Here is a 22069-nt window from a genome sequence, read left to right on the forward strand (position 1 = left end):
CAGGTCCTGTCGGGGTCATTCTCACCAGACCCCACCCTTCTCAGGCTACCGGGGTGGGAGGGGGTAAGGGGACATGAGGGGGGCCCTGCCATGTCTACACTAGTTCCAACCCCTCTCCTTTCTGAGATCCCCAAATTCTTCTGTCCTCACCCTCACCCTAATAAGTACCCCCAGGGCATCACCCTGCCTCTCTGCCCCTTACCTTCTTTCATCCCAATTAGATACACAGAGCACACAGGCTGGGACAAGAAACATTTAATTCGGGTTCTGGGGCCTCAGCAATGCCCCAGCAACCCATCATGCAGCCTCATGTACAGTGGGCATTGGGCCCACCCCTGGGATATTGCTGGGGGGGGCCTCATGGCAGCAAACAGGGCAGTGTAGCTTGAGCGCCCTCTGTGGGGAAGAAGTGGGGTAGGGGCCTTTGGGCAGGAGGATCTGTGTCCCTCTCATTGCGTGGAAGGGTGTGACTGTGCCCAGGATGGGGAGTGGCACTGGTTGGCATGATCAAGAGTCCTCTTTGTGTGTGCCCACCTCCCAAAGATGCCTACTCCCTTCCTTTCCTGGGGACCAAACAGAATATTCCACTTCCTTCTCTGTCTTCCACCCCATCTTCTTCCCAGGGCTCTGTGTCCAGGACAAAGGAGCAGATACAGCCAGAAAAGGGGCTCTTGCAGCAGCAGCCCTGGTCCCTGTAGAGCCCAGAGAGAGGGGGTAAGGAAGGTCACCCTGAGGGTTGGGCTCCTAGAGTGGCTTGGCCTTGGTGAGGCCTGGGACAGGAACTGACAATAACAGGCTCCCCTGGCTGGTTTTCCCACATGCTTGGGGGCTTTTGGGAAAAAATGAGTCCCCTGAAATGGGCTTGTTTAGATAAAATATAGGCCGGTGTTTGCTCTCAACTGGTTTTCTGTGTCCTGGCTGCTCCCAGGTACCCTCTTCTGGTGGACAAGGGTAAGATGAGGCTGTTCTGTGGTAATGGTTGTTTTACTTGAAGGGACAGTCTCTTAATTTGTCACACCCTCTGGGGATCTCAGCCCTCCCCCCCTTTGTCGGCCCAAGTTTCAAGTAATGGGAGAGGTTCCTGCAGAACTTTCCTGAGAATTGACAGAGTGACAGAGGTGGTGGGACAAGGAGGTGGACTCAGGACCTTCCATGTGGCCCGGCATTGCCTCCCTGCCCAGGATGGAGAGACAAGGGACACAGAGAGGCCCCCTCTCAAGGCCCCATTTGCAAAGGGGAAGACACATGTAGACCCAAGCAGAGACTCTGAGGGGAGAGAGGTGTGTCAGGCATGCAAAGGTGGTGTCGGGGGAAGATTCTGGAAGAAGCAGCAGCGATGTTCCCCCAGGAACCCTCACCAGGGCTGGACCCAATATGGCAATTGGATTGGGGGTATCTGGGCACTGGGTGGACCTGTCTGCAGCTTCCTCATTCCCTCCCACTTTGTCCTCCCTCCACCCTAAGACCCAGAGGATCAAACCACTCAGGTCGCCCTACCCAAGAAATAAACCTTCCTCTGCACAGAAGGCTCCTAAGCCATGATGCTTGGCACCCAGGAATGAGGCAGAGGAGGAAGGGTATGGGCAAGGATGCCTGCTCCCCTCCCGGGGCCAGAGGCAAGGGCTGGGCATGGGCAGGGGTGGCATTTGGGTTCTCTTGGCTCCTCTTAGATCTCGGTCAGGGCGTCGGCTGGCACCAGGCCCCGTTTCTTGCCGCTGCTGACGCGGATGAAGCCGTCAGCATCCTTGCTTCTGCCCATGCCCACACAGATCTGAGCCAGAGAGACATGGAACTGAGGCCTGGCCCTGCCTGCAGCCCTAGCCCCGAGTCCTTCTGGTGGCCCCCAGGGGATCCGCCCCAGAGAACCATGGGAGGGAGCCTTTGTTAGAGTGACTGACAAGAGCAGATCCTGTGAGGGTACAGGGTTCCACAGCAAAACCAGGACATCAGCAGACACCCAGCACCACTTCAGGGTTAAGCTTGGACATGGGTGGGTCTAATGCCCCACCCTACCCCCATTTCACAGAGGGAACAAAAGGAAAGGACTTGCTCTAGGTTATGCAACAAGCCAGAGTCAGCCCTCAAACCTGAGCCTCTAGACTCCTAATCCTGTGCTTCTGCCCTACCTGAAGCTGCCTCCAACATTATTGTCATTCAGTCCCCTGCCTTTGTTTTCCACCGGCCCAAATTCCTCAACTTCTAAGCTGCTATCCCTCCTGCTTCCAGGCTGCAAGCCTCCTCCTGCAGGGCACCCTCCCCTGGTGCCTGTCTCCCACCCCCACTCTTTCCAGCTGCTGCAGGGTCCAGGTGGGGTACCCAGGCACTCACTTGGTTCTCCTTGAGGCTCATGTAACCCTGTTCCTTATTCCCGGAGAAGGGTTGGCAGCAGCGCCAAACATTCTCGCCTGGTCTCACCCGTTGCACAAAATTGGCTGGGAAGAAGCCAACCCGGTCTCCGATCTTGCCCTGGGGATGAGGTTGACAATGAGCACAGCATCACCCCCACTCCCACCCCCCACTACTTTCTCTAGACCCAATTTCCACTCAGAGCCAGTGCCATCCTCCTGCAGTTCTTGGGTTCTGTATTCCAGCCCCCAACCAGGTGGCTTCTGGGCCAGGAAGGGCATGAGGTGGGGCAGGGGACAAAGCTGAAGCAGGAGGCAGAGAGGGACAAAACTGAGAGCAAGGCCAAAAGGTCAGTCCCAGGCGTGGCTGGGGCTGGTGATTGGAGGAGTGGAGATTGTCGGGGCCTGGAGAGAAAGGGCTGCTGAGGTGCCTACCAGGGTCCCTTCATTCCCCGCCCTGCCAAGTCACCTTCCACCAGTCCTCGTTAGAGTCATCCACAAGCATGATGCGATCTCCAGGCCTGAGGAGGAGAGAGCTGGGCTGGCATATGGGGCAGGGGGCTTTCCCCTCCTAATCCCAGCAATCCCTGAGCACTTGGGTACCCTGCATGCCCCCCCTCCCCCGCAGATGGGGGAGGGTTCTGGAAGCTCTCAGAGGACACTGTGTGACCAAAGGCACAGCAACACTCTCCAGGACAGGAGAAATAACATTAGCACGAATTACTTCTAGACCCTGGGCAGCTCTGACTCCTGCATGGGCTCAGCAGCCTCAGTGTGCAAGGAAAATGTTCCTGAAGGTCCTCCTCACACTTGTGTCGCAAGGTCAAGGCAGAGCCCTGAGTCTGGAGCCAGGCGGCTGCCCAGTGGGACTGGGTCACAGAGAGGACTTACTGCAGAGCCAGGTCATTGTTCTCCTGGGGCAGAAACTTGTAGAGCGCAACATAGGAGTACATGGGCCCCACATCCTTCCGCAGGGGAGGCTGGGGTGGCTGCAGGAAGAGCTCTGGGTCAGATGGGGAGGTGACACCCTCACTCCCCCAAAATCTACTTGCTCCAAGCATGTCTGCCCTGGGGAAGCGGTAGGAGGGACACCGTGGGTCCTAGGTCAATGACAGGTAGAAGTAAGCCCCTCCTGCCTGCCATGCCCACCTGCCCCTAGGGGGACTGGGCCAGGCATGGGGAAGGGAGAAACCCTGTGCCCTCTGAGTTGTGGAAACTGCCTTCTCTCGAGGAGCACAAGTGGGTGCAATAGGCAGCAGCTCAACCCCTGTCCCCCTCACCTGGCACTGGATGTTCCTGGGGACCCCCGCTTGCTGTGCTCTCATCTGCATCAGGGACCAGAGAAGCAACACCCCTTCCCTGCTGGCCTGCCAGGGCTCAGTGCCAGCACCCACCTGCTGTCCAGGGCTCTTCTCCTCTGGTCCTGGCCCTTCACTCTCAGCTGGGCCTGTGAATACCGGAGATGAAGTGGGGTGCGGCAGAGTGTGAGGCAACAGGGAGGGCCCATCTGCACCCCACTCTTGCCCCTGGGGCCCACCCCCACTCACCACTGTCACCAGGCGCCTCCTCAGAGCTGCGGATGCTGCCCTCCCCATCCTCTGTCAGCTCATCTCGCTCACTCTGGGGACAGAGAGGGGAGGGCTCAGGGCCTGGACCCACTGTCATGTTCAGGCCCCCCTAATTCCCTTTTGGCACCCACCATACCAGGCTCCGTGTGGGAGACTCAGATGTGCTGCTGAAGCTGGAGCGGTTCATCAGGGCCAGGGAGGTGCCATAGCGCAAGGTCTCGTAGACGGGATCCACCTTCCCGCTGGCCCCTGCCAAGTGTCCACCCTCAAGGCCTGGCACCAACTGCTGGCCTTGTGCTGCCCTGAAGTGCTGTGCTCCAGCCCCGGTCCAGCATGCCCCGGGCTGAACACCCCATCTGCACCATCACCTGTCCCACCCAGGGCTTCCTCATCCCCGTGACAGCTCCACACCTGCCCAGGGTGCCGCCCATGCAAAAAACCAGGAGCATCCTTGACTCTCTGCTGTCCTTGCTATCCACAGCCACTCTATCACTTCGTCCTCCCTCTCAGACACCTCTAGAACCTGCCCAGCTCTCTCCATTCCCATTGCTACCAGCCCAACTCAAGCTACCAAACTCTCTTGGCAACTGTCACAGCCTCCCAACTGGTGTCCCTGCTTCCACTCCAGGCTTGGCAGGCCACGCAGTAGCCAGATTGCTCTTGGAGAAATACACAGGTTGCCCTGAGACCAGTGGTTTTCAACCTTCCTAATGCTGCCACCCTTTAATACAGTTCCCCATGTTGTGGTGACCTCCAACCATGAAATTATTTTTGTTGCTACTTCAAACTGTAATTTTGCTACTGTCATGAATCGTAATGTAAATATCTGATATGCAGGATGTATTTAAGTGACCCCTGTGAAAGGGTCGTTAGACCCCCAAAAGGTCGTGACCCACAGGTTGAGAACCACTGCCTTAGACTATCTTAAAATGGACGCTAAGGTCCTATAACCACGCTCTTTACCTCCTCCCTCTGGCTCCCTCAGCCTTGACCACTTTACCCTTTCTCTAACCCTCCTGCTCCATCCTGCCTCAGGCCTCCCCCTGCCCAAGCCAGTCTTTCCAGAGCCTCAATGGACGAACTCTCCTCATCCTTCTAGTTTCTGGAAGCCTTCCCTTCCCTGACTGCTGATGAGGGCAGCACACACTGCACACCCTGTCCTCTGGCCTTCTCCCTTGAAGCATGCACCCCACTGGTGACTGCCTAGTGACCTGTGATAGGAGACTTGTTGGTTTCAGGTCACCCTGTTACTAGACCATAAACTCCACCTTCTTCAGTGTTTTTTCCCAGAGTCTGGCACAGTACCTGGCACTGAGCAGGTGCTCAGGAAAGTGTTTATTGAAGGATGACTGAATGAATGAAGAAATGAACCCTACATTCAGGACAGGAGCCTCCAGAGAAGGGAAATGGTAGGAGCACTGATACCCGGCAGTGCCAGTGTGACTCAGGTGCCCGTCTGAGGAATGCATGGATCTCTCACCACAACACAATGGGGGCAGGGGCAACAGGGACACTTACCCGTGGGTGGGGACTCTCTGCTTATGGCACAGGCTGGTGGTGGCTCATGCACCAGGAGTGGGGAGCTAAAGTTGCGGCGGAAGGAGGTGGACTATAGCAAGAGGGAACAGAGAGAGGGTGTGAGGAGTTCACAGCCTATCAAGAATGCAGTTCTGGGCTCGGTGCCCATAACACAGTGGTTACAGTGCCAGCCACATACACCAAGGCTAGCGGGTTTGAATCCCTGCTCAGGCCAGCTAAACAATGGCAAATTCGATAAAAAATAGCCGGGCATTGTGGCAGGCTCCTGTAGTCCCTGCTACTTGGGAGGCTGAGGCAAGAGAATCGCTGAAGCCCAAGAGTTTGAGGTTGCTGTGAGCTGTGATTCCACAGCACTCTACTGAGGGCGACATAAGTGAGAGAGACTCTGTCTCAACAAAAAAAAATAATGCAGTTCTGGTCTGATGTGGTGACTCACACCTGTAATCCTAACACTCTGAGAGGCTGAGGCACATGGATTGCCTGAGCCCAGGGAGTTCAAGACCAGCCTGAGCAAGAGTGAGACCCTGTCTCTAAAAAATAGCTGGGTATTGTGGCTGGCGCCTGTAGTCCTGGCTACAGGACTGAGTCTGAGGCAAGAGGATCACTTGTGCCCAAGAGTTTGAGGTTGCTGTGAGCTATGATGCCAGGACACTCTACCAAGGCAACAAAGTGAAACTCTGTCTCAAAAAAAAGAATACAGTTCTGGCTGGGCACTGTGGCTTCTGCCTATAATCCTAACACTCTTGAAGGCCAGGGTGGGTAGACTGCTTGAGCTCAGGAGTTTGAGAATAGCCTGAGCAACAGTGAGACACCATCTCTACTAAAAATAGAAACACTTGGGGCAGCACCTGTGGCTCAACGGAGTAGGGCACTGGCCCCATATGCCGGAGGTGGTGGGTTCAAACCCAGCCCCGACCAAAAACTGGAAAAAAAAAAAAGAAACACTAGCCAGGGGCCAGGGGCCGTGGCTCATGCCTATAATCCTAGGACTCTGGGAGGCCCAGGTGGGTAGATCACCTGAGTTCACAGGTTCCAGCCTAAGCAAGAGTGAGACCCCTGCCTGGAAAAATACCCAGGCATTGTGGCAGGCACCTGTAGTCCCAGCTACTTGGGAGGCTGAGATAAGAGAATCGCTTAACCCCAGGAGTTTCAGGTTGCTGTGAGCTGTGACGCCACAGCATAGCACTCTACAGAGGGCAACAGACGGCAACAAAGTTAGACTCTATCTCAAAAACAAAAAACAGAAAGAACCCAGTCCTTCCCAAGCCCAGGGCCAGGGACATCTCACAGGAGGAGCCACTCTCGGGGGGATTATTCTCCCACTGCAGTCCTGGGGACATTCATAGCCAGCCTTCTCTGCCTATCTCCCCACTCACCGTCTTGCCTGGGCATTGTTGGTGGGAGATTTCCTCAGAGCACCAGAGGTGGACGCTGACTTTGCATGTCTTACATCGCAAGCCCTGCTTGGAGTTTCCTAAGAAAAAATTGGGTTCAGCAAGAGAGGATATTCCCACGGACAAGAAGCAAAGAAGAAAGGTAAGGGCATGGGGAGAGCAGGAGTTGGGCATTCTCACGCCAGCCGTGGGCCTAGCGCCTACCCCTCATGCAGTCGGGTGAGAAGTGGCACTGAAGCCGGAGGTGGCAGTAAGCACAGCAGTGGCACTGGGTGCACACCCACCACCACACTGCTTATTTGTCTGCTCAGGGTGAGAGGCACGGTTAGTACTGGAGGCCCTGAATGGCAAGAGTCCAGGAGCAGGGAGTTCCATGGGCCACCCCTCAACGCCCTCTCTGCTCTCCCCTCGCCCACCCCAGGACCCAAGCACTTACCCACAATGAACTGATGGCACAGCTCACAAGGGCTGGCTCTCTTGAAGACATGTTCCTGGAAGCTGTGCAACCTCACTGGTTTGAGTGGTGCCAGGGGACGTGGGACTGGACATGGAGAGGGTGCTGGGGTGGGCAAGCCCCCATCCGTGGATGCGGGTGGTGGGGAGGGAGGGGGCAGGGGGGTTGGGGGCGTCAGCAGCACCTCGGTGGGGCACTTGAGCTCAGAGCCTGAGCGAAGGAAGAAGTTCTCCACACTCTTACTTCGGAGGATGGTCTTGAGGGAGAGAGAGCGCCTGAATCGCTGGAGCTGAGAGAAGAAGAGGGAATTGTGAATGGGACCCTGGAAGGGGCTGACCCTGGCTGGCTTCCGTTCAGAATGGCTCCAGCAGCATGGGGCTGAGTTCAGAGGTGAGATTAAGTACTGAGAAAGGCTCCCAAGATCCAGGCAATTTCAGATTCTTACAAGAGCCAGGCAGGTAACCTCTGTGAAGAAAGTTCTATTCAAGACCAGCCTGGGCAATATAGCAAGACCTCGTCTCTACAAAAAATTTAAAAAGTTAAAATAAATAGGGGTGGCGACTGTGGCTCAAAGGAGTAGGGCGCTGACCCCATATACTGGAGGTGGCGGGTTCAAACCCAGCCCAAGCCAAAAATTGCAAAAAAAAAAAAGTTAAAATAAATAAATAAATAAAGTTACCTGGGTATAGATAGTGGGGTACATCTGTAGTTCCAGCTACTCAAGAGGCTAAGGCAGGAGGAATGCTTGAGCCCAGGAGTTTGAGGTTGCAGTGAGCTATAATTATGCCTCTGCACTCCACTCTGGGTAACAGAGTGAGACCCTATCTTTAAAAAACAAAAACAAAAAAGAGTTCTGGGCTCTGTGCCTGTGGCTCAAGAGGCTAGGGCGCTAGCCACATACACCAGAGCTGGTGGGTTTGAATCTAGCCCGGGCCTGCCAAACAACGATGGCTGCAACCAAAAAAATAGCCAGGTGTTGTGGGGGACGCTTGTAGTCCCGGCTACATGGGAGGCGGAGGCAGTAGAATCTCTTGAGCCCAGGAGTTGGAGGTTGCTGTGAGCTGTGATGCCATAGCACTCTACCCAGGGTGACAGCTTGAGGCGCTGTCTCAAAAAAAAAAAAAAAAAAAGTTCTGGCCTGGCGGGACCGGTAGCTCAGTGGGTAGGACTCGGCCACATACACAGAGGCTGGCGGGTTCAAACCCAGCTGGGCCAGCTAAAATCAACAATGACAACTGCAACCAAAAAATAGCCGGGCGTTGTGGCAGGCACCTGTAATTCCAGCTACTTGGGAGGCTGAGGCAAGACTCACTTAAGCCCAAGAGTTGGAGGTTGCTATGAGCTGCAATGCTACAGTACTCTACCAAAGGTAACATAATGAGACTCTGTCTCCAAAAAAAAAAAAAGAGTTCTGGCAGAGCAAGCAGCAGTCAGGAGTGGTAAGGTGGTGGGGACTGTGACAAACTGGTGGCCGGAGAGGGGCACCTTCTGTCTCCTTGAGCCAACTGAGGCTGGCCTATAAGGCCAGCTGTGTTACTAGGTTTTCCAATTGTTCAAAAGAAATCTAGGTTCAGCAAAGTGGCTCACACCTCTAATCTTAGCACTTTGGGAGGCTGAGGCAGGAGGATTGCTTGAGCTCATGAAGTCAAGACTATCCTGAGCAAGTCCAAGACCTCATCTCTATAACAAATAAAAAACTTAGTGGGGGCAGTGCCTGTGGCTCAAAGGAGTAGGGCGCCAGCCCCATATGCCAGAGGTGGTAGGTTCAAACCCAGCCCTGGCCAAAAACTGCAAAAAAAAAAAACCTTAGTGGGGGCGGCGCCTGTGGCTCAGTCGGTAGGGCGCCGGCCCCATATACGGAGGGTGGCGGGTTCAAACCCAGCCCCGGCCAAAACTGCAACCAAAAAATCCGGGTGTTGTGGCGGGCGCCGGTAGTCCCAGCTACTCGGGAGGCTGAGGCAACAGAATCGCGTGGGCCCAGGAGTTGGAGGTTGCTGTGAGCTGGGTGAGGCCACGGCACTCTACCAAGGGCCATAAAGTGAGACTCTGTCTCTACAAAAAAAAACCTTAGTGGGACATGGTGATGCTCAGCTACTCAGGAGGCTGAGGCAGGAGGATCGCTTGAATCTAGGAGTTGGAGGCTGCAGTGAGTTATGATACTACTGCACTCCACCTGGTGAGATAGAGCAAGACCTTGTTGGAAAAAAAAAGAAAGGAAGGAGCTGGGCGCAGTGGCTCATGCCTGTAAATCCAAGCACTTGGGAGGCCAAGGTGGGCAGATTGCCTGAGCTCATGAGTTTGAGACCAGCGTGAGCCAGAGCGAGACCTCATCTCTAAAAATAACTGGGCATTGTGGCAGGCACCTGTAGTCCCAGCTACTTGGGAGGCTGAGGCAAGAGTTGAGGATGAGGTTGCTGTGAACTGTGACACCAGGACACTCTACCCAAAAAAAAAAAGAAGAAGAAGGAATCTAGAGTTTTATGTGAAATTGGATAGAAACAAATTTAAGAGGTTTTATTTCTTTTTTCTTTGCAGAAATGGTAGTGTACTATTTTTCCTGCACTTTGCATTTTTCATTTAACGGTAAATCTTGGAAATCATTCCATATCACTCCATAAAGTTTCATCACTCTTTTTTATGGCTGCAAAGTATTTCATAGTGTGGGTGTACCATTTAGTCAAGGGGGAAAAAATAACACTTTATAGCCAAGCACAATACACCAGGTCCTCAGTTTTTATTTGTGTCCTCAAACAGGCTGAGGGGCATGGGGAGTGATCATCCAGGACCATCAAACTCAAGGCTGATTCTTTCTCCCAACATCCCTCCAGGCCCTGCCCTACAATCACCTCATCCCTGCCACAGCCCTGCCTTAGCTGAGGCCCCAGTGCTCCCAGTCTGGTTCAGGCCCACAGCTCTCTGCCCAGCCCCCACCTCCACAAGGCCTGTTCCCACCCACCCACCCGCTATGTAGTTGTTAGGTAGGTGATCCTTGACCCCGCTGAAAACCTTTCATGGCTGCCCAGGGAACAGTCCAAAGCCCTTATTGTAGCCATGAGACTCTCCCTGCAACTTGGCCAAATCTGTCCTTCTAAGTCTTGCTTTTCTCCTGCAGCTGAGATAGGAGGATTCCTGAACTCATCCATGCTTTTATGCCTCTGGGCTTGTGACATGCTTGTGTTCTTCTCTGCCTCACCTAATTAATATCCTGGTTATCTTGCCAACATTCTTCCAACAGCCCCTCTTCCTCGGAGAAGCTGTCTCTTTTCCTTCAGGAATTCCATTCCTTGAGCCTATCCCTCCTCTGGTGCATGCTACATCAGCCTCAACTTCCATCACAGCTCCAGTTGGGTACTGGTGTGACTTCTCCCTCCCCCAGGAGACTATGAGCCTCTTAGGGGCAGGCACACTCACTTCATATCCCCCCAGGAGGAGGTCTCAACACCTAGTAAGCATTCAAAGAGCCTCAGGCGAGTAAGTGATGAGCACGTCTGGACTCCTCCCTGGAGCACAAGGTCAACTCTGCAGCGAGGCTAATGCAGCGGTTCTCAACCTCTGGGTTGTGAGCCCTTTGTGCTGTATTAAAGGTTCCTGGCGTTAGGAAGGTTGAGAAACACTGGGCTAATGAGTCTGCCCAGAGCAAGGTCTGGGAACCTCCCTACCCTCATCCTCATCCTTCTCTTTTCCTATTGCAAGCTGCCTTATCTCTGCCCACTCCTTTATACCAGGGATAGAAAAAGGGGGCCATAGGCCTGGATCCAAGCAAAGAGGCTTGGCCAGGGTTCCTTCCCAGCTGGCACACTGGGTAGCCTGTGTGCCATGGCTGACTGCCTGGCCACTGTGCCAACGGGATGGAAGTGGTGGCCCCTCCAGCCTCCAGGAGGCCAGCAGGCAGCAAGACAGGGGGAAGCAGAAAGGAGCAGAGCTAGGGATGTTTGGGCACCAGGCAGGCTCTTGTGTGCCAGCTGGGAGGCCAGAGCCGTGGGGAGTCTGGCAGGCTGAACTGCTCAGCTCCTTCCAAACTCAGCTTCCTGGACAGTGATGTGGGTTTCTTTGTGTATCTATGAGAAGCAAGGCCCCAGGTGCTTGGGCGTTGGAGCAGAGATGGAGAGGTGGAGAGACAATTATTTTTATTTATTCATTTTTTAAATTTTTTTTTGTAGAGACAGAGTCTCACTTTATGGCCCTTGGTAGAGTGCCGTGGCATCACACAGCTCACAGCAACCTCCAACTCCTGGGCTTAAGCGATTCTCTTGCCTCAGCCCTCCCGAGTAGCTGGGACTACAGGTACCCGCCACAACGCCCGGCTATTTTTTGGTTGCAGTTTGGCTGGGGCCAGGTTTGAACCCGCCACCCTCGGTATATGGGGCCGGCGCCTTACCAACTGAGCCATAGGCACCGCCCGAGACAATTAATCGGAATACAAATACCGGTCCACTTCCTGCTATGGGCCACCCAGGGCCAAGTATGGCTCTGGGGGCTCTGATGGGCCCCAAGAGGCAGGTGAACCCGCTCATTCGTCAGGCATAGAGTACATGGGTCTCTGGGGAGATGTGCTAGGTGCAGGGGCAAAACCAAACCTGCTGCCTGAAGGCAAATCACCTCCCTTTCTCTCTCTAAGCCTCAGTTTTCCAGTATCCAAGAGAGAGGGAGCAAGACTGTCTCAGCCATACAAGGCTCTAGGTACAAAAAAATAAGAAACCCAGAAACTTATCTACGAGGGGCTTCATTGTCAGAGTATTGAAATTGAGCTAGCCCTTTTTATGCTATCCTCTGAAGTGGTGAGGATTCTTGTCCTACTTCTGATGAGGAACTCAGGCTCATAGGTTAAATCACTTAACCATGAGCCAGCTTGGTATAGAGCAGAGCCAGGACTTCAACCAATGGCTCTGAACCCAAATGACCAAGAGCATCCTGCTGCTCTGGGCCCTCAACCCTGCTCCTCAGCTGTGCCATGGGCTTGTCCACCAGGAATTCCAATCATGGAATTCAGGCCTGAAAGGACCTGAAATATTGGGTGCCTGGAGCAGTCCCCACCCCATCATCCCATGAGCCCCTGTCCACATGGTTTCTAAATGGTTGTCTGACTCAGTTGGTTATCTGCTGTGATGGGAAGCACACCCTCTCTTGGGACAGTCATTCCATCTTTGGGCAGCAGCAAATCACTGGAAAGTGCTTCCCTATATAGAGCTGAACCCGCCTCCCTGTGGCCCTTATTCCTCCCTTCGCTCCAGAAAGGGCCAGTCCCTTTCACACACATCAGCCCTTCGAATATTTGAAGACATTCATCATATTCCCCCTCCCAAAGCCATCATTTCCACAGTAATTCTCATAGGATGAGATTTCAAGTCTTTTACTCTCTAGGCTGTGCTCTTTCCTGCCACCCCCCTGGTCTCAGTGCCAGAGCCACCTCTACAGGGTACCAGAGGTCTCTGGAACAGAATGTTCCCCAGCACTCGGGCAGCCCCAATTCTGCCTGCCAGCTTCCTGGCTCAGCAGTGGGTCCCAGATCCCAGGAGGGTGGAGAAATGAGAAGGAGCAATGCCACCTGGGGTGGCTGGCAGATGTCAAGGGCTGTGGCTAGAGGGTAGGATTAGGGCAACTCTGCCAAATGGCTTGATGCCTGCCTGCTCCAGGTATTCCTGCTCCTGGGACTCCTAGTTCCCAGGGAGGACTTTTGCCCATATTCCCACCAACTTTGTTTTTGCTGCCCCCACTGCCCTGGGACCATGTACTCTACCATGGGGAGAAGGTGCCATGTACCTTGGCAAGCTGTCCTGCCTGATCTAATTCCCTCCAAAGGTGCCCAGAGCTGGTCTGGCTTGGAGCCTGGACCACCAGGTCTGTTCTTCTGAACCCCCTCCCAGAGACAAGGCCGGCCTGCTTGTTTCCTGCCCGCACCCAGGACTGCTCCTTCTTTCCTCAGTTCCCCACAGCATCTCCTTAAAGGCACTAGGCAGCTGGCAGTGGGTGGTGGTGGACATGGCTCAAACTGATTCAGATGGCAGAGCTGGCATGGCAGGGTCCTCCCAGGGATGGCACCAAAAGGGGTCGTGGGCAGGCCCTATATGTAGGATGGGATAGGGACCAGAGAGGAGGGGGACCCACTAGGAGAGGCACTGAGTAGCTTGGCTATATGGCTGAGACTGAGCCTTGGGGTAAGGAGACTGGATTCTCGGGCTAACAAGAAATGTCCAGAGGGGCACCAAATACTGATGATTAAGCCTAGAATGTTTGCTTCACTGTCGGATGGGCACCAGCCCCATCTGTTGTACCTGCCACATCCTGAGCTACTAGAGGCAGCAATCACCCTTCCTCTTCTTTTTTTTTTTTTCTGAGACAGAGTTTCACAATGTAGCCCTCGGTAGAGTGCTATGGCGTCACAACTCACGGCAAACGCAAACTCCTGGGCTTAAGCGATTCTCTTGCCTCAGCCTTCCAAGTAGCTGGGACTACAGGCGCTGGCTACAATGCCTGGCTATTTTTTTTGTTGTTGCAGTTGTCATTGTTGGTTAGCTAGCCCGGGCTGGGTTCGAACCTGCCATCTTCGGTGTATGTGGTTGGCGCTGTAACCACTTCCTCTTCTATCTCCCCTACTCCTAACAGTCTGGGAACAAGTTTGTTTGGACCAATTTGAGGTGGGGGATGGAAGGAAGCTGGCAAGGCCCTGAGTTCTCTCTGCACCCCACGTTCTGCTGTATGCCCCCAACCCAGCCCAAAGCCTAGCTTGTGTTATTACTCCTGAGGACTTCACAAGGGTCAAGTATGGCAGGGAAGGGGTTGGGCTTCAGCGGGCCTGGCACTGAGGGGCCAGGTCAGGTGTATAATCTTTCTCCTCTTCTAGTATTTGGATCTCTGTGACTCAGATTGGAGGTGACAATATTGGAGGGTCCTTGGGCTAGGAGGAAGCCTTGACCTCCCCCTCCACACACAGCTGAGCTTGCAGCCTAGGGATTGCTGAGGCAGCACTGCCCAGAGCTCCTGTCTGCCTTCCAGAACTCCTAAGGAGGGGGCTGCAGTGGACAGGCTTCGGCGTGGGAAGCAGGGTAGGGCCTGAGAGGCACCCAAGCCCCTGAGAAGCAAGCAAGAGGACTGTGTATGTGTGCCAGGGAAGTCAGGGGCATTGGAATTTTGGAGGTTCAGCTCCTCTGCTTGACAGAAGCTGTCACAAATATTCCAAGCATTATCTTCCAATCTCAACACCTTATTCTTTTCCTTGGAGAAACTTGGCTGTCTATGGGGGAGTTAATTTTATGTTCTGAGAGGCCAAGGTCTTTTTTTTTTTTTTTGCCGGGGCTAGGTTTGAACCCGCCACCTCCGGCATATGGAACCGGCGCCCTACTCCTTGAGCCACAGGAGCCGCCCAAGGCCAAGGTCTTAATTTCAGAAGGGGGGCAGAAGGTCAAGTATGCATCTGAAGACTTGGACATGGAGACCCACTGAGTCCCCTTGTTCAGGGATTGGGGAGCTACCAGAGGTGCCTCAGCCAGACTCTACTGTGGCCTTACTGATTTCCCGCTGAACACTCCCTTGATGACCTTGACCTTGAATTAACCTCAGATCATGAGAGATGGTCAAAATGGAATGAGGAAGAAAAAGGACACCGGCAAGAGCTATAGAGACCTAGCCAGGTAGCCCAAGACCCCACCCATTTCTGGTGTTCACTGGCCCCCTTGTCCTCTGTATAACAGGAACAGAATGTGAACGAAAATACCAGGGTGGAAATGAGAGGGAAGGAGGTCTCAGCCTGAATTCTGGGGAGGAGGAGTGAGCGCCCTTGCCACAGCCCCTTGTGCCCCTTCCCCAGGCCCGCTCAAGTTGCTCCTGCAGAACTTCTCCGGGCGCGGGTCAGTCGCCAGCACCTAGAACTTGGGGAGGGAGCAAACAGATTAGAGGTGGGGAGGGGGTGTTATGTGAGCACCCGCGTCTCTCCCATCCTTTTCAGTGCCTGGAGTTTGGGCTCCGCCCTCCTTCACAGGGAATAATTTATTCATTGTGACTCCCGCGGGAGTAACAGTCATACATAATTAGGGTTAATTATGACATTCATTAATTACGATGACTTCTCTTTTTGCCTCTACCCATTTCCCCCCTCCCCTCGTCTCGTTCCCGGTGTGTGTGTGGGGGGGGTGGAGGAGTGGGACTGCCTTTCTGGTTGAAACCGCAACAACAGTCCCTGTCCCCGCCTGCGACGGACGCCCGGCGCTGCCGCAGCCCCCAAGCACGGACTCGGCCGCTGCGCTCCCCCCAGCCACGGCCTCGCGTCCCGAAGCCTAACCCGATTGGGGGTGGGGTGGGGGAATGCAGGACTGCGGTGGGTCAGAGAGAGACACCGGAGACTTAGAGATAAATGGGGAGAGACACACACAGAGACACCAGACAGAGACAGGTTGTGGAGACATATTCTGAGAGACACGAGCAGAGAGAGGGATGAACTGAGCTACAGAGACCTGGCGGCCACTGGAGAGGGTGCGCCTCACGCGCACACACCGGTGCGTACACCAGCCCACACCCGCTACTGCTACAGGCTCCCTCTGCCCTAGCTGCGCCGATTCCCTCCAGCCAAGCCGAGTTACAATCTCCCCGAGGGTCGCGATTGTGCGCCCGCTCCTGTCGTGCGCACGGGCATGCAGTGCTTGTGTGACTGGGGGCTCCTCGTGACCTCTCGTCGCGAACCCACTCCTCTCCCCGGGGTGCGGCGCGGAGCCTTAGGAATCACGCGGGCCCCGTTACAACGACCCTAGGGCGCCCAAGCCCACAACAGCTACTCCGCAGGAACAGGGCGCCCGGGCCAGCACGCACTGGGCTGGGCCCAGGCCTCGCGCCCCCCGAGTTACCTTGGTTTCTTGGAGGGCAGAGACGGTCCCTGGGGGGGTATGGGTGGCCGCGCCATCCGGTTCATTCTCCTTTTCGCTCATTTCGGTCATGGTTGGGGGAGAGGGGAAGAGAGGGTGCCAAGACCCGACGGCAGGCCCGCTGGGGCAGGATGCGTGTGGCGGGCGTCTCTCTGGGACCTCTGAAGCCCTCCTCGAGAGACTGACACCCAGTGAGCCCCAGGCAAAGCCTCCCTCGACCCCGGGGCGCGGGCGGAGAAAGTTGCCCGATTGGCAGAGGAGGGGGAGGCAATTATGCCGAGCCGCGGGAGCGGGACGACCCTGGGCGTGAGGACCGAGGGTCTGCAGAGGATGCTGCTCTGAGAGAGGGAAGAAGGGAAGTGGGAACGCGAGGATGAGCGGAGGGAGGGAGCGACAGAGCTGTCCGTGTCCGGCCGGCTCCGCCGTCCTCTGCGCCCGCCCCCCATCTCCTCCCTCTGCGCCCCACCGGCCCCGGCCCCGCACCAGGCGGCCCCTCCGCCCAGTCCTCGCCACCCAACTTTGATTTAGGAGGTCGCCTGGTCCCTCCCCCTTCCTTCTGTAGCTCCCCCGCGCCGTCATGCAAATCAGGTTCTCAGCTATTGGCTGCCAGGAAGGCGAACTGGGCGGAGTCATGGGGGCTCGACAGGATAGGGAGGGGCTTGGAGGTAAAAAGTGGAGGGGGTAGTTTTACTTTGAAAAACCCGGGATTGAGGGGCTTGACAGGATTGAGACAGGCCTGGAGAGATCATTGAAGAGTCTAGACGAAGTTGCAGGGAATAGAAATAGGTTGGGGCTGCAGCAGGATAGTTGGGAGTGAGATCCAAGTTAGGACTTTCTGATAGTGAAGATTGAAAGATGCTGAAGATTGGTGAAGGAAGAATGGGGACCCATCTGCCCCATTCATTGGATGCCTCTCTGCCCTGGAGAGGCTCTTTCCAAATACTCACACCCCAGAACTGTGGTGTGTGTGCCAAAGGCCAGGCCAGGCAATTCCTCCCTTGCAATGGGAAGCAAGACGACTGTATTCCTTACCAGTCTTGGTGTCTGAACTTCAGCAGAGAAGGGGCCTCAGTCCTAAAGTCCCCAAACCTCTCTAAAACAGGCCCCCTTCTAAAGATCCTGCCACAAGTGGAGTTAGATCAGGGGGTAGGGAGAGGTAGGTGAAGAGGTCCTCACCCTTCAAGGAGCTCTCTCTTCACCTGGTCTTCTGATACATGTTGACTATCTGGGACCCATTTCTCCAAGTTGCCTTCCCTAACCCTCTGCCCCCTTTCCTTCTGCCCTCTCTGGCCCTGACCAACAGGTTCAGCTTCATCTCTTTGGTTTGTCCGAAGATACAGATAGGATGGTAGCTGAGAGAACCCTTCCCTGGGTGTGGGTGGAGAGACTTCTGGGTTTAGGTTTTTCTATTCCTCTGCTGTGGGTGGAAAGATGGGGGGAGTGCCCCTCAGGAGGGCCTGGGTTGATGCAAGAAATCCTGCTTTTATGCTAGTCTTGGAGGACAGGTGACACCAGCTACCCCCACCCCATGCACACAGTGATTCGTCCATTTCTGTCTTCCCAGGGATGAGCTCACCATTGGAGCACTGCTCAGGTTACTGTGTCCAGGAACAGAGATTTATTTGCCAGTGGCAGAAGTAGGACAAGGGCAGAATGAGGGTTCATGGTTGTGGGGGCTTTGTCCCCTCCCCCTCCAGATCCTCCCACTGCAGCTGCGGACTCCATCTGACTTCCAGCTTTCCTCAAAGGAGCAGGGATGGAGTCAGAGCTCAGCCCTCACATCAGTCTCCCCAAAGGCCCATTTACCAGCAGCCTTCTCCTCATCCCCTCTGAGGAGTGTCCTTCTCTTTCTTGCCCAGGCCAGCCCAACTTCCCCTCCGTGGATAACTCAGACTTTGGGCTAATTGCAGTACTCTGAGATAGGGTTATGAGGCCCTCCATCTATCCAGGGCTAGAATGAACAGGGCCTTCTATGTCTGGAGACCTCCTGGAGGGGTGGTACCCCTGTTTCCTGCCAAAACACAGGGGCTTGGGTTCCTTAGGATTCAATACCTGTATAGTCATTAATTGTGTGACCTTGGGCAAGTAGTTATATATTTTAGATCCTTGATATCTTCATCTGCAAAATGGTGATTGGGTCTGCCTCACTGTGAGGAGAATGAATGAGCTGGTGCAAGAAGGCACTCAGCCCAGGCGAGACAGGCAAGGGCAGTTAAATTTTTTTTTTTGAGATAGAGTCTCAAACTGTTGGCCCTGGGTAGACTGCTGTGGCATCATAGCTCACAGAAACCTCCAACTGTTGGGCTCAAGCAATCCTCTTGCCTCAGTTTTTCTCTTTTTAGTAGAGACATGGTCTCGCTTTTGCTCAGGCTCATCTCCAACCCATGAGCTCAAGCAATCCACCTGCCTCAGACTCCCAGAGTGCTAGGATTACAGGTATGAGCCACTGTGCCTGGCGAAAGGAAGTTAATTTTTAATTTTTAGTCATTATTATTATATATTTCTGAGAGTTTTACTCTGTCACCCTGGGTAGAGTGCCATGGTGTCATCATAGCTCACAGTAACCAAATTTGAACTCTTGGGCTCAAGTGATCCTCCTGCCTCAACCTCCTGAGTAGCTCGGCCTATAGGCACCTGCAATTTTGCCCAACTAGTTTTTCTTATTTATTTATTTATTTATTTTTTTTTTTTTTTGAGAAAGAGCCTCAAGCTGTCACCCTGGGTAGAGTGCCATGGCATCATAGCTCACAGCAACCTCCAACTCCTGGGCTCAAGTGAGTCTCCTGCCTCTGCCTTCCAAGTAGCTAGGACTACAGGTGCCTGCCACAATGCCTGGCTATTTTTTGGTTGCAGCTGTCATTGTTGTTTGGCCGGCCCAGGCTGGATTCAAATCCGCCAGCTCAAGTGTATGTGGCTGGCACCTTAGCTGCTTGAGCCACAGGCATCGAGCCTAGTTTTTCTATTTTTAGTAGAGACAAGGTCTTGCTCTACTCAGGGTGGCCTTGAACTCCTGAGCTCAAGCAATCGACCCGCCTTGGCCTCCTCGTGCTAGGATTATAGGCACGAGCTACCAGGCCTCTTCTTCTGGGAGATTTCCCCCATCCTGTACTTTGCCTGGGGCATAAGAAGAAAACAATTTCCTTCCCTCACTTTCTTTGGCCATTCGGAGCCTGGTATTCCACGGAGGAACAAACCCAGAAGTGGCTCTCCGTGGGCCAAGAGACGCTGACTAGACACAGGGAAGAGTTTCCAGGTAAAGGAGTGATACTGTCACTAAGGACAGCTAGGGAAGTCCTGGGGCTCAAGGGGTCTAGGCAGCAGAAGCCTGAAGAGGGGCAAATGTGGAAGAGGCAGGGGGCTGGATGTCATGACCTCTGGATGTCCTTCCTGGCCTGCAGATTTTAGTGTTTCCGAGCCGTCTTTCCTGAGTCTGAGTCATTGCTCTCAGTACTGACAACTCCCACTGCAGTGGCTCAGAGACAAGACAGAAGCAGCCAGGCCAGCTTCTACTAGGGAGGGAGGAACATCGTCCCATCTTAGATTCTGAGGGCAAAAATGAGGGGTGGGCAGAGCAAGGGCCAGGTACTATAGGAGGACTAATGGCAGTCACACTCTGGAAGGACTTCCTCAAAAGTGGCAATAAACTACTGGGGTGCCTCTTACGCTCCTAGGAGCCCTGGGAGAGAAGGATGGTCCAGATGACTTCAAATCTGCATGCAGCACAATGATTAGCACATTGAGAAAGTCTGGTTCTGCCCTTTCTTCCTGTTCTGTGACCTTCTGCAGATTCGTCCATCTCTCTCTCTCTCTCTCTTTTTTTTTTTTTTTGCAGTTTTTTGGCCAGGGCTGGGTTTGAACCCGCCACCCCTGGCATATGGGGCTGGCGCCCTACTCCTTTGAGCCACAGGCACCACACGATTTATCCATCTCTTGAAGGAGTTTTTTTGTTTTTTTAAAGAAACTTCCTTTATTTATTTATTTATTTTTTCTGTTGTTGTTGTTGCAGTTTTTGGCCAGGGCTGGGTTTGAACCCGCCACCTCCAGTATATGGAGCCGGCCCCTACTCCTTGAGCCACAGGCACCACCCTCTTAAAGGACTTTGGTTTTCTTCTTTTCAGATTGACAGAATTGGATTAGATTAGGTTGAAATAAGGAGTTGGATTAAAATGGGGGCAATAATGACATATCTCTTAGTGCTCTTTTGAGGATTAAATGAATTAATACATGGGCTCGGGGCCTGCAAGTGGCTAAGGCATCAGCCACATACACCTGAGCTGGTGGGTTCCAATCTAGCCCGGGCCCGCCAAACAATAATGATGGCTGCAACCAAAACATTGTGGCAGGCACCTGTAGTCCCAGCTACTTGGGAGGTGGAGGCAGGATAATCACTTGAGCCCAGGAGCTGGAGGTTGCTATGAGCTGTGATGCCACTGCACTCTACCCAGGGCGACAGCTTGAGGCTCTGTCTCAAACAAACAAACAAACAAACCCAAAAGAATTAATATATGTAAAGAGCTAGACAGAGTAAGTGTGCAATAAATGGTTATTATTATTGTTATTGTTAGTGGGAATTCTTTTTTTTTTTGAGATAGAGTCTCACTTTGTCACCCTGTGTAGAGTACTATGGCGTCACAGCTCACAGCAACCTCCAGCTCTTGGGCTTAGGCGATTCTCTTGCTTCAGCCTCCCGAATAGTTGGTACTACAGGTGCCTGCCACAATGCCTGGCTATTTTTTTATTGCAGTATGGCTGGGGCCGGGTTCGAACCTGCCACCCTTGGTATATGGGGCCAGCGCCCTACTCACTGAGCCACAGGTGCTGCTGGGGGGGAAAAGGAGTGTCTTAATCTTTTTTTTTTTTTTTTTGGTAGAGACAGAGTTTCACTTTATGGCCCTTGGTAGAGTGCCATGGCATCATACAGCTCACAGCAACCTCCAACTCCTGGGCTTAAGCGATTCTCTTGCCTCAGCCTCCTGAGTAGCTGGGACTACAGGGGCCTGCCATAACGCCTAACGGCTATTTTTTGGTTGCAGTTCAGCGGGGGCCGGACTTGAATCCGCCGCTCTCCGTATATGGGGCCGGCACCTTACCGACTGAGCCACAGGCGCCGCCCAGGAGTGTCTTAATCTTGCTCAGGCTTGTCTTAAACTCCTAAACTCATGCAAACCACGTCTTAGCATACCAGAGTGCTAGGATTACATGCGGGAGACATGGCGCCTGGCCTAAAGTTTTGTAAAATTTTGGAAGATAAAAAACATTTTCTTTTTCCTTGCGTTTTTTTTTGAGACAGAGCTTCCAGCTGTCGCCCTGGGTAGCAACCTCCAACTCCTGGGCTCAAGCGAGTCTCCTGTCTCCGCCTCCCAAGTAGCTGGGACTACAGTGCCCGCCACAACACCCAACTATTTATTTATTTTTTTGTTGCAGCCGTCATATTGTTTGGTGGGCCCGGGCTGGATTCAAACCCCCCACCAGCTCAGGTGTATGTGGCTAGTGCCTTAGCCGCTTGAGCCACAGACACAGAGCCTTTTTTGTGTTTTTTGGCCGGGGTTGGGTTTGAATCTGCCACCTCTGGCATATGGGGCCAGCGACCTACTCCTTTGAGCCACAGGCACTGCCTTTTTTTTTTTTTTAGAGACAGAGTCTCATTTTGTCGCCCGTGGTAGAGTGCTGTGGCATCACAGCTCAAAGCAACCTCCAGCTCTTGGGCTTAGGCGATTCTCTTGCCTCAGCCTCTCGAGTAGCTGGGACCCACCACAACACCCTGCTATTTTTTGTTGTAGTTTGGCTGGGGCTGGGTTTGAACCTGCCACCCTTGGTATATGGGGCCAGGGCCCCACTCAGCCACAGGTGCTGCCCTGATAAAAAACATTTTCTGCAAGCCTGGACAACATCATCTCTCTTTTTTTTTTTTGTGGTT

The 22069-nt window shown here is 53.8% G+C and overlaps 1 protein-coding gene across 2 annotated transcripts; it reads right to left on the bottom strand.

The window, feature by feature from the left end:
* Window positions 1-237: 237 nt before the first annotated feature.
* STAC2 (SH3 and cysteine rich domain 2) lies at window positions 238-16646 on the bottom strand. Of its 2 annotated transcripts, none has more exons than XM_053569436.1 (11): window positions 16135-16646; window positions 7283-7589; window positions 6829-6926; window positions 5432-5522; window positions 4050-4162; window positions 3893-3965; window positions 3740-3792; window positions 3237-3334; window positions 2815-2866; window positions 2329-2466; window positions 238-692 (listed from the first exon to the last, which is right to left on the bottom strand). In XM_053569436.1, exons 1-11 carry the CDS (start codon window positions 16222-16224, stop codon window positions 450-452), a joined length of 1356 nt encoding a protein of 451 aa, XP_053425411.1. In that variant the 5' UTR covers window positions 16225-16646; the 3' UTR covers window positions 238-449. The 2 variants fall into 2 exon arrangements, with proteins under 2 accessions (XP_053425411.1, XP_053425412.1); XM_053569437.1 differs by having other exon boundaries at window positions 550-1771.
* Between the last annotated feature and the right edge of the window lie 5423 nt (window positions 16647-22069).

The sequence above is a fragment of the Nycticebus coucang genome, chromosome 18, assembly GCF_027406575.1.
Source record: "Nycticebus coucang isolate mNycCou1 chromosome 18, mNycCou1.pri, whole genome shotgun sequence".
NCBI classification, from domain to species: domain Eukaryota; kingdom Metazoa; phylum Chordata; class Mammalia; order Primates; family Lorisidae; genus Nycticebus; species Nycticebus coucang.

Bases quoted from the DNA above. Each gene is read 5' to 3' on its own strand.
- STAC2 (XM_053569436.1), bottom strand. From the start codon at position 16,224: ATGACCGAAATGAGCGAAAAGGAGAATGAACCGGATGGCGCGGCCACC. The intron at 5,523-6,828 runs GTGAGTGGGGAG...CTCTTGCTATAG, and splicing joins AACAATGCCCAGGCAAGACG to TCCACCTCCTTCCGCCGCAA. The intron at 3,793-3,892 runs GTGAGTGGGGGT...CGGTATTCACAG, and splicing joins GGAGGCGCCTGGTGACAGTG to GCCCAGCTGAGAGTGAAGGG.